The sequence below is a fragment of the Symsagittifera roscoffensis genome, unplaced genomic scaffold (assembly GCF_963678635.1).
Source record: "Symsagittifera roscoffensis unplaced genomic scaffold, txSymRosc1.1 SCAFFOLD_778, whole genome shotgun sequence".
In the NCBI taxonomy this organism is placed as follows: Eukaryota; Metazoa; Xenacoelomorpha; order Acoela; family Convolutidae; genus Symsagittifera; species Symsagittifera roscoffensis.
This window is the reverse complement of record NW_026971422.1, coordinates 1211-15121: the sequence shown is the minus strand read 5'-3', so window position 1 is coordinate 15121 and position 13911 is coordinate 1211. Positions and strand designations below refer to the sequence as shown.

The window sequence follows — 13911 nt, the reverse complement described above, 5'->3', positions numbered from 1 at the left end:
AGTCACTTGACATATAAAAATCGATTAGCGTCAGGCGATTATATTGAACTAATTCAACTTCGCTAAACCATATGGTAATTTTTAGCGCTTTTTTGCTGATGATGGTTTTATAATTGCATGCGCTTTTCATTAAAACACGAATCATGAGAACAATGAAATATGAACCAAATTTTTCACTTTTTTTTATGACAGCTGCGGATATTAAAACGGTCAATTAAGTTCTCTCAATAAATTTTTTGACCACCAAACTCACTCTAAAATTCATGCAAAGGAAAACAGTTTTTTCGATAAGTTTAATCCCTCCTTAATCTTCCTCTAAATTCGCTTCTGGTCGTAATAATGATGTCTGTTTTTGAAAATTTTTTGAGCTTAATTATGACTCAGATAGCTGGTGAGAACTGAAAAAACTAAGCTAACCGTACGCCCCTAGCTTATATTAACAGTTAGTGTTTTTTTTCGGAGCCAAATATTTTGGGTTTAACTTTCGGTTAAAGTGTAAAGCTTGTTTGACCTTTAGCAAATTATTTCTGCATACGTTCCAATCTCTAATCAACAGTTTTGTTTTGTTTTCAAGTCGAATATTTTATGTGTTTTTACCAAAATTTTAGCCAGCTTTACATAGTAATGTGTTACAATACATATGTCAAAATAAATGAAGAAGATGATTCATGATTTTATTTTTTGGTTTTAAAATATATGAATGAAGTAGTCACGAATATTAGTACGATTATTATATATTATATTTTTACAATTTTTTCTATATTATTTTATCTATTATATACGAGTATTAGTACTCACGAGTATGAGTACAATGTATACTCACGAGTCGCCGAGCATGAAGTAGTTGTCCTTCCACTGGTACAGCACTTCTATGTGTTGCAGTTGGGTCAAGTCAGTCCCCCCTCCCCTCCTGTCTCTCACTGATCTGTCCAGGGCACTCTTGTTGCTCTCCATCAGAGAAATCTAACAAATTCACACCACATCACAAGCAGAAATTTCTACTGTTTTTTTTTAAAAAGTCTTGTAATACACAATTCACACTACATCAAAAAAAAGAAGTTTTTCATTATATTTTTCTGCAATTTTTCTAACGATCTTGTGATCCTGTGAATTGGATTAGCATAAAAAAATTTTAATTTGAAAGTTTCATCCACTAGGATAAAAATTGGCACTCAAAATTGAGTTATTGAATAGAAGTGATTATAAACAAAAAGTATTACAGTCACGGGTCATAGAAGCTGCAATTTTTGGTTTTCAAGAGATGAAGGAATGAGAACTTTTTCACGTTTCTGCCGTTTTCTCTACAACTACTCGATATTCATGGTTCAAAATTTGTTATCTGATGAATGTAACTGTTTACTAATAGTAGCCGGACAAAATGTAAGAAATTGGTTCCAAGACCTCGTTTGGCCATTTAATTAGAAAGCATCGAAATCTGTTCTTAGCAGCGAAAAAAACCGTTAACAGCGGAAGCACTATGAAACTCAAAAGTATTCATTGGAAAGCCAAGAGCCAAAATAAGCTCTCATACAGTTTTTTGTATGAAATAGTAGACAAAAAACTCTCAACTATAAGTTAAAAATTAATTCAGTTTTTGGCTTTTTACAGAAAAATTTTTTTTTAGTCAACTTCTATGGTTCTTTTATGGTTCTTTTGAAAGTGAAATGACAACTATAACAGGGCCTTTCTTAGATCCTTAGCTTTCCAACAAATTAATTAAGAACAAAACAAATCCGGCAAAGAAATCGCAAAAATTAAACTTATCTTAGTCGATAGACTAAAAACATTGTCGTTGAGTAATAATGTATTTGCTTTCATGGAATTAGATATTCAGTAAATAACCAATTTAAAGCAATTTTAATTAAGTGTCTTGAGATGGACATGGAGAGCGTGCGCCAATATTTGTGCAAATCTCAATGTCTTGCTAAAATTGGTTTTCAATTTCTTACCCCTGTCGTAGAAATTTTTGTCAAAAAAGATTTTTTACAAGTGTTTTGGAATAGCTCAAATTTAGTCAATTCAAAAAAGTTTGATAGTGTTTTCCATTTTTTCAAATAAGCCTCTTTCCCAATCATTTAAATTTTCTGTTCCGAGGTTCTAAAAGTTATTTTGAGGGGAGATCCATAAAGAAAAACACCTCTTCATTATATGGTACGGACTTCAATAGTTTAGGCCATTGGTTTTTGGGCTTTGAGCAAATTGAATTCTTTAGCTAGCAGGAAACATTAAAAAATTCGGCTTGCGGGAACAATTTTTTTTCGGCTAATCTGGACGAAAGTTTTTTGGCTACTCGGGTTGTTTTGCAATTTCAGAAATCCATCTATCAAGTTTGCGCCAATTCATATATTTCAAAAGTTTTGCAATTTATATGCTTGTCGAACGGTCACCGCACAAAACGGTTGCTTTCTGAATAATTTTTCCTGGTCAGATATAAATAGCAAATAACAATGTCTTCACATTTTAACAGAAGAGCTCACCATGACTTTCAAATCTCAAATGGCTGGCTTTGGTTTCGTTAAGTTTATGGATTTTCTCTATCTTTTGTGTAGTTTCCGCTTCAAATGTAATTTTCAGTATTTGTTAACACGGATTTTGTTTGATCTGTTTTAAGAATAAGCTCGTTTTTTTCCCCGGCTAAATTGCTTTTTCATTTGAGGTTTTTTTAAAGTTCCAAGTGTTATATAGAATTGTAGTATTTAATGAAAACAAGAAGATTCTTTTTTTTCCTGCGTAGTTTGCAGGTTTTGTAATACATAGTATAAGTGAAAACCAAACTCGTAGCACTGTTAAAAATTTTAGCAATGATACTTTTATTCTACAAACATGCGCATATCGTGTTCTGTTTTCAGGGTATGATTTTAAAATCTGCCTATCTCAGGTTTTCGACCCCTCCTTTGACTATTTGGAGGTATCAATTTTTAGCTTACGGACCTTAAAATTTTTCTAAAGGCGCAAAAAAGTCGCCAACTCTTATTAACTATGAGAGGGAAGCTCGGGCCAAAAAAAACGCGATTTCTTGTTCAATATTTTCCAAGAAGTACTTAAAAACGTTTTTTTTTCAGCTTGGCCTGTTTTTTCAATAACTTGCCAGCGGCGCAGAAAGTTTTGTCAAAATAGGGTCTTTTTAGTGATATGGGACGACTCATAAAATCAGTTTGGTCGACCTAGAAGAAAGATCGACAAAATTTTTGAAAAGAACCCCCCTTGTTGTTCCGACTTTCGATACGAAAGTAATGGAATATTTGTGCTCGGGGTGGGTTTTTTTTTCTTCAGACAAACTTCGACTTTTTAACTAGCCATTTTGACGGAAATTTTTTACCTGTGATCATTTTTCGTAAAGTTAAGAGGGTTTAAAGATTGCCATTTTGACCAAATTGGGACAATTAACGCGCGATATAATTCGCGCTATTAACGCGTAAGCGGAGATTTAATCCGTCTTATAAATCGTTCCAAATTGGTTGAACGAGAAGCTAATTTGCCATAAATGATGTGTTACAAGGAACGAAATCTATCTTTTTCTACTTTATATGGCGTGTGGGGGGATGATTTTCATAAAAAATTTCAAATTTTAGAAAAAAAATTAATTTTATTTTATTACATTTAACTTTTTTTATGTTATTACTGCTGCTCCATAAACCTTAAAAGGCAGTCGGAACTTTCAGGGCTTTGCCCTGATACGAGCAGTCTTGTTTTAAATTAATGCTTAGTTTTAAATTAATGACCTCCATCTCAAATCGAATGGCGTCGACATTTCCGAAGTTCATGAACACATTCTCACTCATGAGGAAAAGTGTTCGGAAGTTACTGGACACTGGGTTCATGGAGTATCCCCCGTCCAGCAGGTCCTGGCTTAGTTCCCACTTCAAGTGAGTCATGGCTCCCTCGAAACTCGATGCCGCGAAGCTGAAGCAAAATAAAAGAAATGAAAAAATCGATTAGTTTAAGGATTTTCAAATGCTTGCTCGATAGTTACGTATGATTTTGCGTTGAAGACAAAGTAGCTTGTCCCTCACCTTTATGGTAAATTTGATTGAAGATATTTGGATATTCTGGAAAGATAAATGCAACCCAAATTTTTTTTTACTTAGCATAAGTTATCATATCCAGAAAAAATTCTTCCTACAATCATTGGCTTTTGAAACCCAGACAAAAACTGAAGCAGAAAATTGCAAAGTTTAAGCAGAAAATCGCAAAATTTGAAGCCGAAAATCAGACGCTAATCAATAATAGTACTTTCCTTCAGACAATCAGTTTGAGATCTTGTGTACTATACAATAAGCGTACCGGTCTGACAATTCATCGAAGTCCGGATGAATCACACTCCAAGTTCCAGCTTGGTCCAGGGGTACAGTCACGTGGGCAATGGTGGTCTGTTTGTTGCCCCAGTCTGCGGGACCCCGGATGAGGACAGCTGTGAGTTGGGACTGCTCCTTCCTCACATACTGCAGCATCTCGTGGAGACTGGACTCCAGGTAGAAGGGGATCTCGTCGTAGTAGTGCAGGGTGAACTGTCGCTCCTGACACCTAATTTTAACCAATTGAATTCAAGGATTGTTCAATTTCATCTGTTTTGCCTTTTTTCGACTTTATCGGACGTTGTTCGAATTTGATCGACTTAGCAATTAAGTACTTAAGTATAGTTTCTATCGAAAAATTTTGGTAAATTTTATCAAGTCGCTCCGGTACAAATGGAGGGGTTGTAGATTGTTTTCGCAACAATCTTTCTAATAAAAGTTCAAACAAGCTTTCATAATAATTGGGCCATTTTCTAAATCAAAAATGTCGTTTTGAGCTTGTATTTGAAAGTTTGCTGCTAAATAACCACCATCCTTCATTCTGTTATATATAGAATATGGGATGATACTAACAAGGGTCGTTTGAAGAGCTCGTCTATGTTAAGGGAGGTGAAGTTGAAGGTCTCACATGTGATCAGATCCAGTCCTTTTGCCATGAAGATGATTCCTGAAGTGAATAGTTTCCGAATGAAAAGACAAAATTTGACAATGAATCTGGTATTTTACTTCAACCTTTTCCTGGCTATCAACCAAAAAGTTGAAAGAAAAAACTGAATCTTAGTAATTGTTTCTATTTCTTTTGGTATTTGCTTCCTTTTGAATCACTGGATTTACAATTAACAATGTCATTTTTAACTTTTCTGCCAGAAAAAAATGACAAATGACATTGAAAAGGCATTTAAATCAAATGCTAATTATTATCGAGGTCAAAACTGGCTTCAACGTCGATTAAGATCAACTGAGTTTGAGCATGTTCAATACCCGTATGTTTATGTGGACCCGTTTGTTTCTTCTGCTTGTAAGTCGTCGCTGGAATGTCCTTCGTCTGCAAGAGAGTGCTGATACTCATGAATGCACTCAGCATACACATGGCCACCACTGCTAGCAGAATGACCAAATAGACGGCAAACTTCACCACCCTGGTGGGGTTGCGAGGCTCGTTCTGAGAGGGCGCAGAGGAGGGAGGGGGGTCCGCATTTGGGTCAGTGTAACCCGCCATATTGGTGTCATCGTTCGCCTGAAAAAAGTATATATGAACACTAAAACACCTCCAAGTTATTGATTTTTTGAGTATTTCATTAGTTCAAGAAGTACTTTTCTAGACCTTAATGATACCAAATCTGAGCAAAACTGACATTGTTTTGAACTTCATTGATTATGTAAAGCATAACTTATAAACATCATTTCTCTTTAATTTTTTACCATGACAAGTTTCAGAAAAAATTGTTCTCATCACGTTATTGCCTGTGGTATTGCAGCATCTGTAGTACACAACCTTGAGGACAGTTTGCTAGCTACTGCATCTGCAGTAACCATATGTGCTAACTATATCTATTACGTTATTATTATATAAGTGTGGTCAAGGCCATTGGATGTTGTTAAAACGTTAAGGTTGAATTGGTCAGAGTTTCATATCTCATGCTGAAAAACAGTAACCAATCTCAGCTTCTAACTTCAGAAAAAGACAAGATCAAAACAGTAAATTTACAGTATCTCTCTTACTTTTATTCCTCAACACGCTACACAGCTTAGGGATATCACATGGCGCAGCCAGCAGGATTTTTTGCTCAGGACAATAGAACGGACATGGGAATTCCCGTTTACTGGACCACAGCGAACTCTGATCCACCTTGGAATTTTAAAGTATGGTTAGATCAGTTCCTGATGGCGGTAACTGTAAAAGAAAATGTCAACCCAGAAGTTATGCTGGAAGATCCTAAACCGGTGTTAGAGGAGCCGGAACGCCGTCCAGAAACACCCAGAGAGGGCGAATCTGAGGCTGTAACAGCAGCTAGAGAAGCACGGGATAGACTATTAAGAGATCGAGTCGCAGCCGAGAATGAAGAGAGGAGAGAAAGAGGACCTAAAGTGGGCCACAATATTTACTACAACGAAGTTCAAAAGCGATTAGTATCCAGACTATTTCTTGCGTTTGGGACGGAAGGAAAGAAACGTTTTGTTCAAAAAAATCCACATGTGGAGATCTCTAAATTGGAATTCAAAGAGATGGTTAGATTAGCAAAGGTAAACTTTGAAAAATGCCAGAGCATTACTTACGAGCGGTACAAATTATTCAATAGATCACAGGAAATGGGAGAATCTTTAGAATCATTTCATGCAGCACTAACTGCTCAAGCAGCGAAGTCGGCATTGGACACTTTGGAAGATGAGCTAGTCAGAGATCTCTTTATTTCGAAAATGCAAGTCCAGCATTACAGGACACGCTCACGTTCGAAACGTTACCTCCCGAAGAAGTACTAAATTGTGCAATAAAATTTGAGCAGAGTAAACAATCGACACAAGCGTTTCAGAAATCCACTCTGGGTACTGCGCAAGCAACAACCCAATCAGTGCCCCAGATTAAAATCAAACAAGAACCAATTCTGGTGGTAGGAAACAGGAATCAGAATACTAGAAAGCCCTATCGTGGAAGGAATAGACGAAAACAGCAGGAGGGAAGGGCGATATCGAATAATCAAAACATATGAAAGGAAACCATGTAACAGGTGTGGCAGACCATTTGTAGACGGTCACTTGAAAAATTGTGCAGCAATGGGAAAACAATGTAAGAACTGCAATAAACCTAACCACTTTGCTCGAATGTGCCGGTCACAACAGGTCAGTGAAATAACTGAGAATACAGAGAGTTCTGAGGAAGAATGCAACTTGATTCAAACATTCGTTTCGTGCGAAGAATTTGAGGTTATGGTAATTGAACAGAAAGACAGACAGATAGAGATGATCAATCGATACATCGACGAGAAAATGAAAGAGAACAGTGGCGGTAATGGAGTAAACAAACTAGAAACAAAAAAAAGATTGACATACGGAAAGATTCATCATCGGGAAGGATGAAGTCACTGAAGAATCTAATCCGAATTGATAATCAAATAATAAATATGACCGTGGGCACCGGTAGCCCAATTTCGTTTATAAATTGGACAGTGGCGAAACAGATTCTAGATTCATCAGGAAAAATACAATTTACTCCAGTTGAAAAATTGTACTTACCAGCACAATTCGTGCATTATAATAAAAAACCAATAGCAATATTGGGTGCGGTGAAGGCCAACATACGGTCCACTGGCTGGGAAGTTCCAGAGGCCACTTTTCTAATAACTGAACGGAGGACGCGGTGTATTTTGGGGTTAGACCTACAAAGTTAAGTGGGTATAACCACTACACAAAGACCCGCCCCAAAAATGAAATCTCGATTCGACATAATGCTGTGCGAACAGTCGGAGTCGTGGAAAGAAAAATTCTACGAGGACTTTAAATCACTGTTTGATAGAAAAGGACGATCAGTACATCATGTCGTGAACACGACATTTAAATACCCTCTTTGCCCGATTCAAGTAAAAGGGAGGAGAATACCTATCCATGTGCAAGAAAAAGTCGAGAAAGAAATTGAAAAATTATTAATAGAAGGACATATTCAGAAATTAGATAAGTGTACCAGTGATTGTTTTATAGCCCCTATTGTCATCACAGTGAAGAAAGACGAGTCGATTAAATTGGCTCTGGATGCAAAGCCCATCAACAGACAATTATATAAAAACAAGTATCAGATGCCGAATGTGGAAGAACTATTAGATGGTGTTAGTCAGATAGTAACTGCACAAACAGCAGGTATCTTGTTTTTCACTGTGTTAGATTTGAAATATGCATATAGTCAGCTAAAGTTGACTCCACAAACTGCAAGACAGTGTAATTTCAACATCGTAGGGGGGAAAGCTACGGGCACGTATAGATTTCTGACGGGATTCTATGGGTTGGCTGATATGCCAGCCGACTTTCAAAAAGCAATGGATCGGACGTTAAATCATTCCAAGAATACGTTTTGTTTCTTGGACGACATACTGATCATCTCAAAAGGATCGGAGATAGAGCATGAACAACTAATTACTGACGTTCTAAGAAAGCTTGATAAGGAAAACTTATCGCTGAAGCTGTCAAAATGTGAGTTTTTCAAAACAGAAGTTAATTGGCTGGGACAAAAACTTTCGGAAAGTTGGGTAACCCCGAAAATTACTAAAACGGAGGCTATTCTTATGTTAGAGCATCCGAAGTCACTCAAACAACTTAGATCCTTTCTAGGTAGTATTAATCACCTTGCGAAGTTTATACCGAATGCAGCCAATTTGACAGACAAACTTAGACCACTATTGCGTGAGGAAAGAGAAAAGAAAAAATTGAAAAACTTTAAAATCCCAGTAAAAAAATTTGAATGGGGACCCGAACATAGTGATGTGTTCGATGAAATCAAACAAGCGGTAGCAAACATTGCTAAACTGAATTATTATGACCCGAATAGAGATACTCGGGTCAAGTGTGATGCAAGCCATAGTGGACTCGGGGCATCCCTAGAACAACAGACGGAGAAGAATGAATGGGTTCCAATTTCTTTTGCGTCGCGTTACTTAAACAATCAAGAAAAAAAGTATTCTACTAATGAGCTTGAACTGCTAGCAGTGGTGTGGGCAGTGGATCGTTTCAAACATTACTTATTAGGAAAAGAATTTGTAATAGTTACTGATCATAAGGCATTAACATCTGCCTTAGAAGGAAACAGGTCTAACAAAACATATCAATCTCGATTAACAAGGTGGGTAGATAGATTACTGCCTTATCAATTCAAAATTGTCCATATTCCAGGAAAGGATATGGGGATAGTAGATTATCTATCTAGAGAACCAACCGGAGAACCTTGGCCGGAAACAAAATTGGATAAAAAATTTGTGGTCACGTCGATTGAGTGCTTTCATAGAGCACTCGACTGTTTATACAGTCGACTGAATGATACGGATGTAACAAGTCAGAGTGAAAAGGTTCTAGAATATTCTCAAAAACAGAAAAGAGAAGATAACTTGATAAAATCCAGGCGTGGTTGCCATAGCAACAAAACGGTCAAAAACCGAACAAAGCTCGACCGGAACGAGAACTATGGCAATTCAAATTTTTGACTAAAAATAACGTGTTGAATCAGAAAAACACTCTTGTCAATTTCAATAGAGCAGTTCAGTCGGTTAATTTAGTCACAAACAGAAAAGTAAACTCAGAAAAAATGGAGGAAGGAAAGATTACGAAAAAGACAGTGAGAATCGGAGACTGTAGGACACAGGAGGAGAGCGATCAAGTAGCAGAAGCAGAAATAACCGAGACTACTTTCCATCGAACATGTCGAATTAGAAGAGGAACTCTAGACAGAACGGACGACAGCTTTGACGAGGACAGCTGTGTTGCACGAGCAGTAATATGGGATCAAGACGCGGAAGAAACGAAAAACTTGCTATCTATTTGGGATCTAGTCAGCAAAGATCAACAGATGCCGGGAAACATCAAAGAGCTAGAGGGAATGACGCAGATGGTCACGAGCAGCCCAAGAGGGTCATCAACGAAATCAATCATAGAAGTGGATCTAACAGCGGAGGATGACAATCTAGGTCCGGAAGTGGGCGAAGTACAACCTTCGAAAAGAATCAACGAACGGCAAACGCAATTGGAAAGCTCAGTGGCAGACAGAAGAGACATCGAAAGCTTTAGTTTATCAAAATTATTCGATAAAACGCTGTTAGCCGAACTCATTTCGGAGGATGTGTGGATGGACGGATTACGTCGCGTAATAGAGAGGAAGGATCGAGCAGGATTTGAGCTTATGGGCCCATACACAAAACCGCTGTGGAACCAACTATCAGTAGTCGACGATTGCATTCTCGTAGACAATAGGATAGCAGTACCAGCTCAATTGCGTCAAGCAGTTTTGAAGCGCATTCATAGAGAACATCCGGGGCAGGAGGCAATGATTGACGTGTCAAATTATTTGTGGTGGCCCCACATGCACAAGGATATCGTAAACCTAGCTGAAGAGTGTAGAGAATGTACACGCTACGGTAAGAATGCAAAATATATTTTACCAAAAAATTCTTCACAACCACTGCCACTGCTATCGCAGCCAGGGCAGGAAGTTCAGTTAGATTACGCAGGACCTTTAGAAGACTATAAAGGAAAGAAAATCTATCTGTTGATAGCGATTGATCGGTTTTCGAAGTTCCTGTCAGTGAAAGTGACGAAATCAACGGGGGGAAAAACTATAAAATTTCTAAGGTCGTACATAGATACACACGGTATACCAGAATCGATAAAAACCGACCAATTTTCCGGATTCAAAGGAAAAGCTATGAAAAAATTCTGTCTCGAACATAATATAGAACAAAAGTTCTGTCCGGTGGGCGATCATCGCGGGTGTGGCTTAGTCGAGAGAACAATTCAAACCATTAAAAGGCGCTTGGGGGTGATGTTACTAGAGGAAAATGTAAAGTCAATTAAATTGTGTCTCAGTACGATCATTAGAGACATGCGGTGGATAAAACAGAAAACCATACAGAAATCACCGTTTGAAGCACACTTTGGTAGATTGCCAAAAACGGAATTTAAAATTATACGAGATAAATTTGTAGAATTCTCTGATAATTTAGATAAGCAGCATCTGGAGAGGTCGGCCCTAACTGCAAGCCAACTCAAGAAAGGATCGATTAATCTCGGGACTCACTAAAGATTGTCAAAAAAGGGCAGGAAAGCAGAGAGGTTAGCCCCCTATTCAAACAAGCCAGTTTGACGACTCAGGAGAGGAACAGAGCAAGAACTCTGCGGAACCTGTTGGAGGCGAATGCTGACTGGAACGCAGAGCGGCGTAGATATGACGGACCCAGCCTCTCGCAACTAGTAGATGCCACGAGTACAATCGACCCTGAGCTGCGGAAGGAGCTACTCTACTCATGGGAGAAGGGATTTGTCGAGGACAAACCAAAGGGGTCAGAGTGGAACAGCCAAAACCTCAGTCGCAGAGACGAGACGAGAAAAAGTGGAGCGGCACTGACAAAGCCGTTCAAGGGAAAGGTCGCTTTTGACTCACCGAAAACAGTGACAACAGCTGCAGTAGCAGTATATAGGAAAAGTGATCTGGTGAAGTTACAAGGTTCTCCAACGAAGTCACTCAAAGAGGGAACAAATCAAAAGGAGAAGGCTAAAAGTCCACTGGAGGAGCCAAAAAGGAAACACCAGAAGAAAGATGACGAGCTCTTGGAGGACACAATATCGGAAGAGGAGGACTGGAATATATCGAGTGAACAGAAAAAAGACTTAATTCAAAACAGCGAGACTGTCGTAACATCGCTTGCCACACCGGTTGGTGGGGGACTTAACCTAGCAATTAGGTGGGCAAAGCCTAATCTCGGGGGCCCAAAGACAATCGGACCAAAGACGCAAGAACAGGTGGCGCTAAAACCGGTAGGGGAATCACGAGATCAAAATGGCCAAACGCTTAATAACAAGGACAAAGAAAAAAAGAAAGCTGCGGTAGCAGCAGAAGAAGTTACTCATCCAAAACAATCAGATGGGGACCAAGCTGATCGTGCAAGCAGTTCGGGCACTAAAAGTAGACATTCTAGGAAGCGCATAACAAGGGACACGTCACCTAGCTCAATCTTGAATCCAGAAACAAGATATGGGAGATGAAGAATGGCAAAGTCTAGCCGATCAAGTGTTGACTAGAGGTCTGCAAAGAACAGCGGATGAGATTATTAAATCTAGGATGGAAGATCTAACGGAGGCGACAGGCGAACAAGGATCTGCGTCACGAATTTCGGGCGACTCAGTGGTTGACGATCAAGGAGGTACGAATGTCAGGCGTAGTAAGCGAACCACGAAAAAACAGGGGCCTAAAAGATTGGGTAGCCCCGTGAAACGTTCAGTCAAAGGCAGACGTTAACGAAATGGCTTTAGAGCAGTACCGATCCAGTCTGGTGAATGTGAAAACGAACAAAAACAACCCGATAGAGACCCGACTGAAACTGTTAGAACGCCATTTATTTCGGAAGAAGTTTGGATATGCTGCCTTGGATACGACACAACCATGGAGCACGCAGTGGAAAGTGCCGTTAGAAATTAAGAAGATAGACACGGAAAAGAAAAACTTTTAGTTAAAATACTCAGAAACAGAACATTCATGGCACCACGAAAAATGAGCTGAAAACTCATAGTATTGTTGTTTATAAAATTTTAAATGTATTAGATAAAATTTATTCGGTCCCTGGGGGAATGTGGTATTGCAGCATCTGTAGTACACAACCTTGAGGACAGTTTGCTAGCTACTGCATCTGCAGTAACCATATGTGCTAACTATATCTATTACGTTATTATTATATAAGTGTGGTCAAGGCCATTGGATGTTGTTAAAACGTTAAGGTTGAATTGGTCAGAGTTTCATATCTCATGCTGAAAAACAGTAACCAATCTCAGCTTCTAACTTCAGGAAAAGACAAGATCAAAACAGTAAATTTACAGCATCTCTCTTACTTTTATTCCTCAACACGCTACACAGCTTAGGGATATCACATTGCCTTTGAAAAACTGATGTTAATTTAAATACATGGGATTTTTTATGATCCATATGATCTTAAGGCCGAAAAAAAAACAATTAATATTTTTGAAACCAAGTCCTTGTTTTTGTAGATTTTATGAAGTAGAAGAAGGAAATTCCACAAAGTACCTGGAATAAAACACTGGTCGCAGTGCCTGGTCTACTTCGGGCCAGACCATCATCCAGTCCTATGTCGTTGAAGTCGCCACTGTTGCCGAAGTTGTCATCAAAGCCACCGCCGTCCAAATCATCGCTTAGTTCTCCGTCGAGAGGTTCTCTAAAGAAACTGTTATCGTTGCGGGGCATTTTGAGAATTAGCTTTTAATTTTAAAAAGTTGAATGAAATCAAATCTAAAAAAGCTGGAGTTTAAACTAGAAAATTAGGGAAATACTACTTCGAGGAAAATAGTTGCAAAAGTTGTAAGCTCAAAAAATATTGGAGTTCAATGTGCGCTTCTCTGGACAAGTTAGATTTGAAAACAAGAAATGGTGTTTGAATACTGTCCATTCAAATTGTTTCGCGGGATCAAAAATGAGCAACTAATTCCTGTGTCAATTAATAATTAATTACTTGGCAGCAGATAATTCCACGCACTTGGTTAAGTGTTTGTGCACATCTGGCAAATTAACGAGGAGAATGTAAATAAAAGTGCATTTCTGGAATAAAAACGAACAGGTGAAAATTAGATTTAAAAAAAAACTGCTGCTCACATTTGAACGAAAAACATTTTGAGAATGAATTATAGCAATTTCAAATCTATCAATTGGGTTTATGCATGCATGTTTTTCTCTGATTAACTGAAATTTATAGAAGTTTAAATCAAAGAAGAAAAAAAGTTTCACGCGTGAAACTTCCAAAAACTGTTTATCAATTAAAAAATGATACATTGTTACCCGGGTCTCGAGACCGGGGACTTATGTTTTGACCATTGCGACTCAAAATGGGTATTGTTGCGACTTTGCGCGCCCGAAGAAATT

At 38.3% G+C, this 13911-nt stretch overlaps 1 protein-coding gene across 1 annotated transcript; it reads right to left on the bottom strand.

Moving 5' to 3' along the window:
* Nucleotides 1-823: 823 nt before the first annotated feature.
* On the bottom strand, nucleotides 824-13477 carry LOC134856438 (uncharacterized; the record flags this gene model as incomplete). The annotated part of the gene is made up of 6 exons (XM_063872719.1): nucleotides 13063-13477; nucleotides 5277-5532; nucleotides 4869-4962; nucleotides 4285-4524; nucleotides 3723-3903; nucleotides 824-963 (listed from the first exon to the last, which is right to left on the bottom strand). Coding segments are annotated over exons 1-6 (1088 nt in total), but the record flags the coding sequence as incomplete, so codon positions are not given.
* Between the last annotated feature and the right edge of the window lie 434 nt (nucleotides 13478-13911).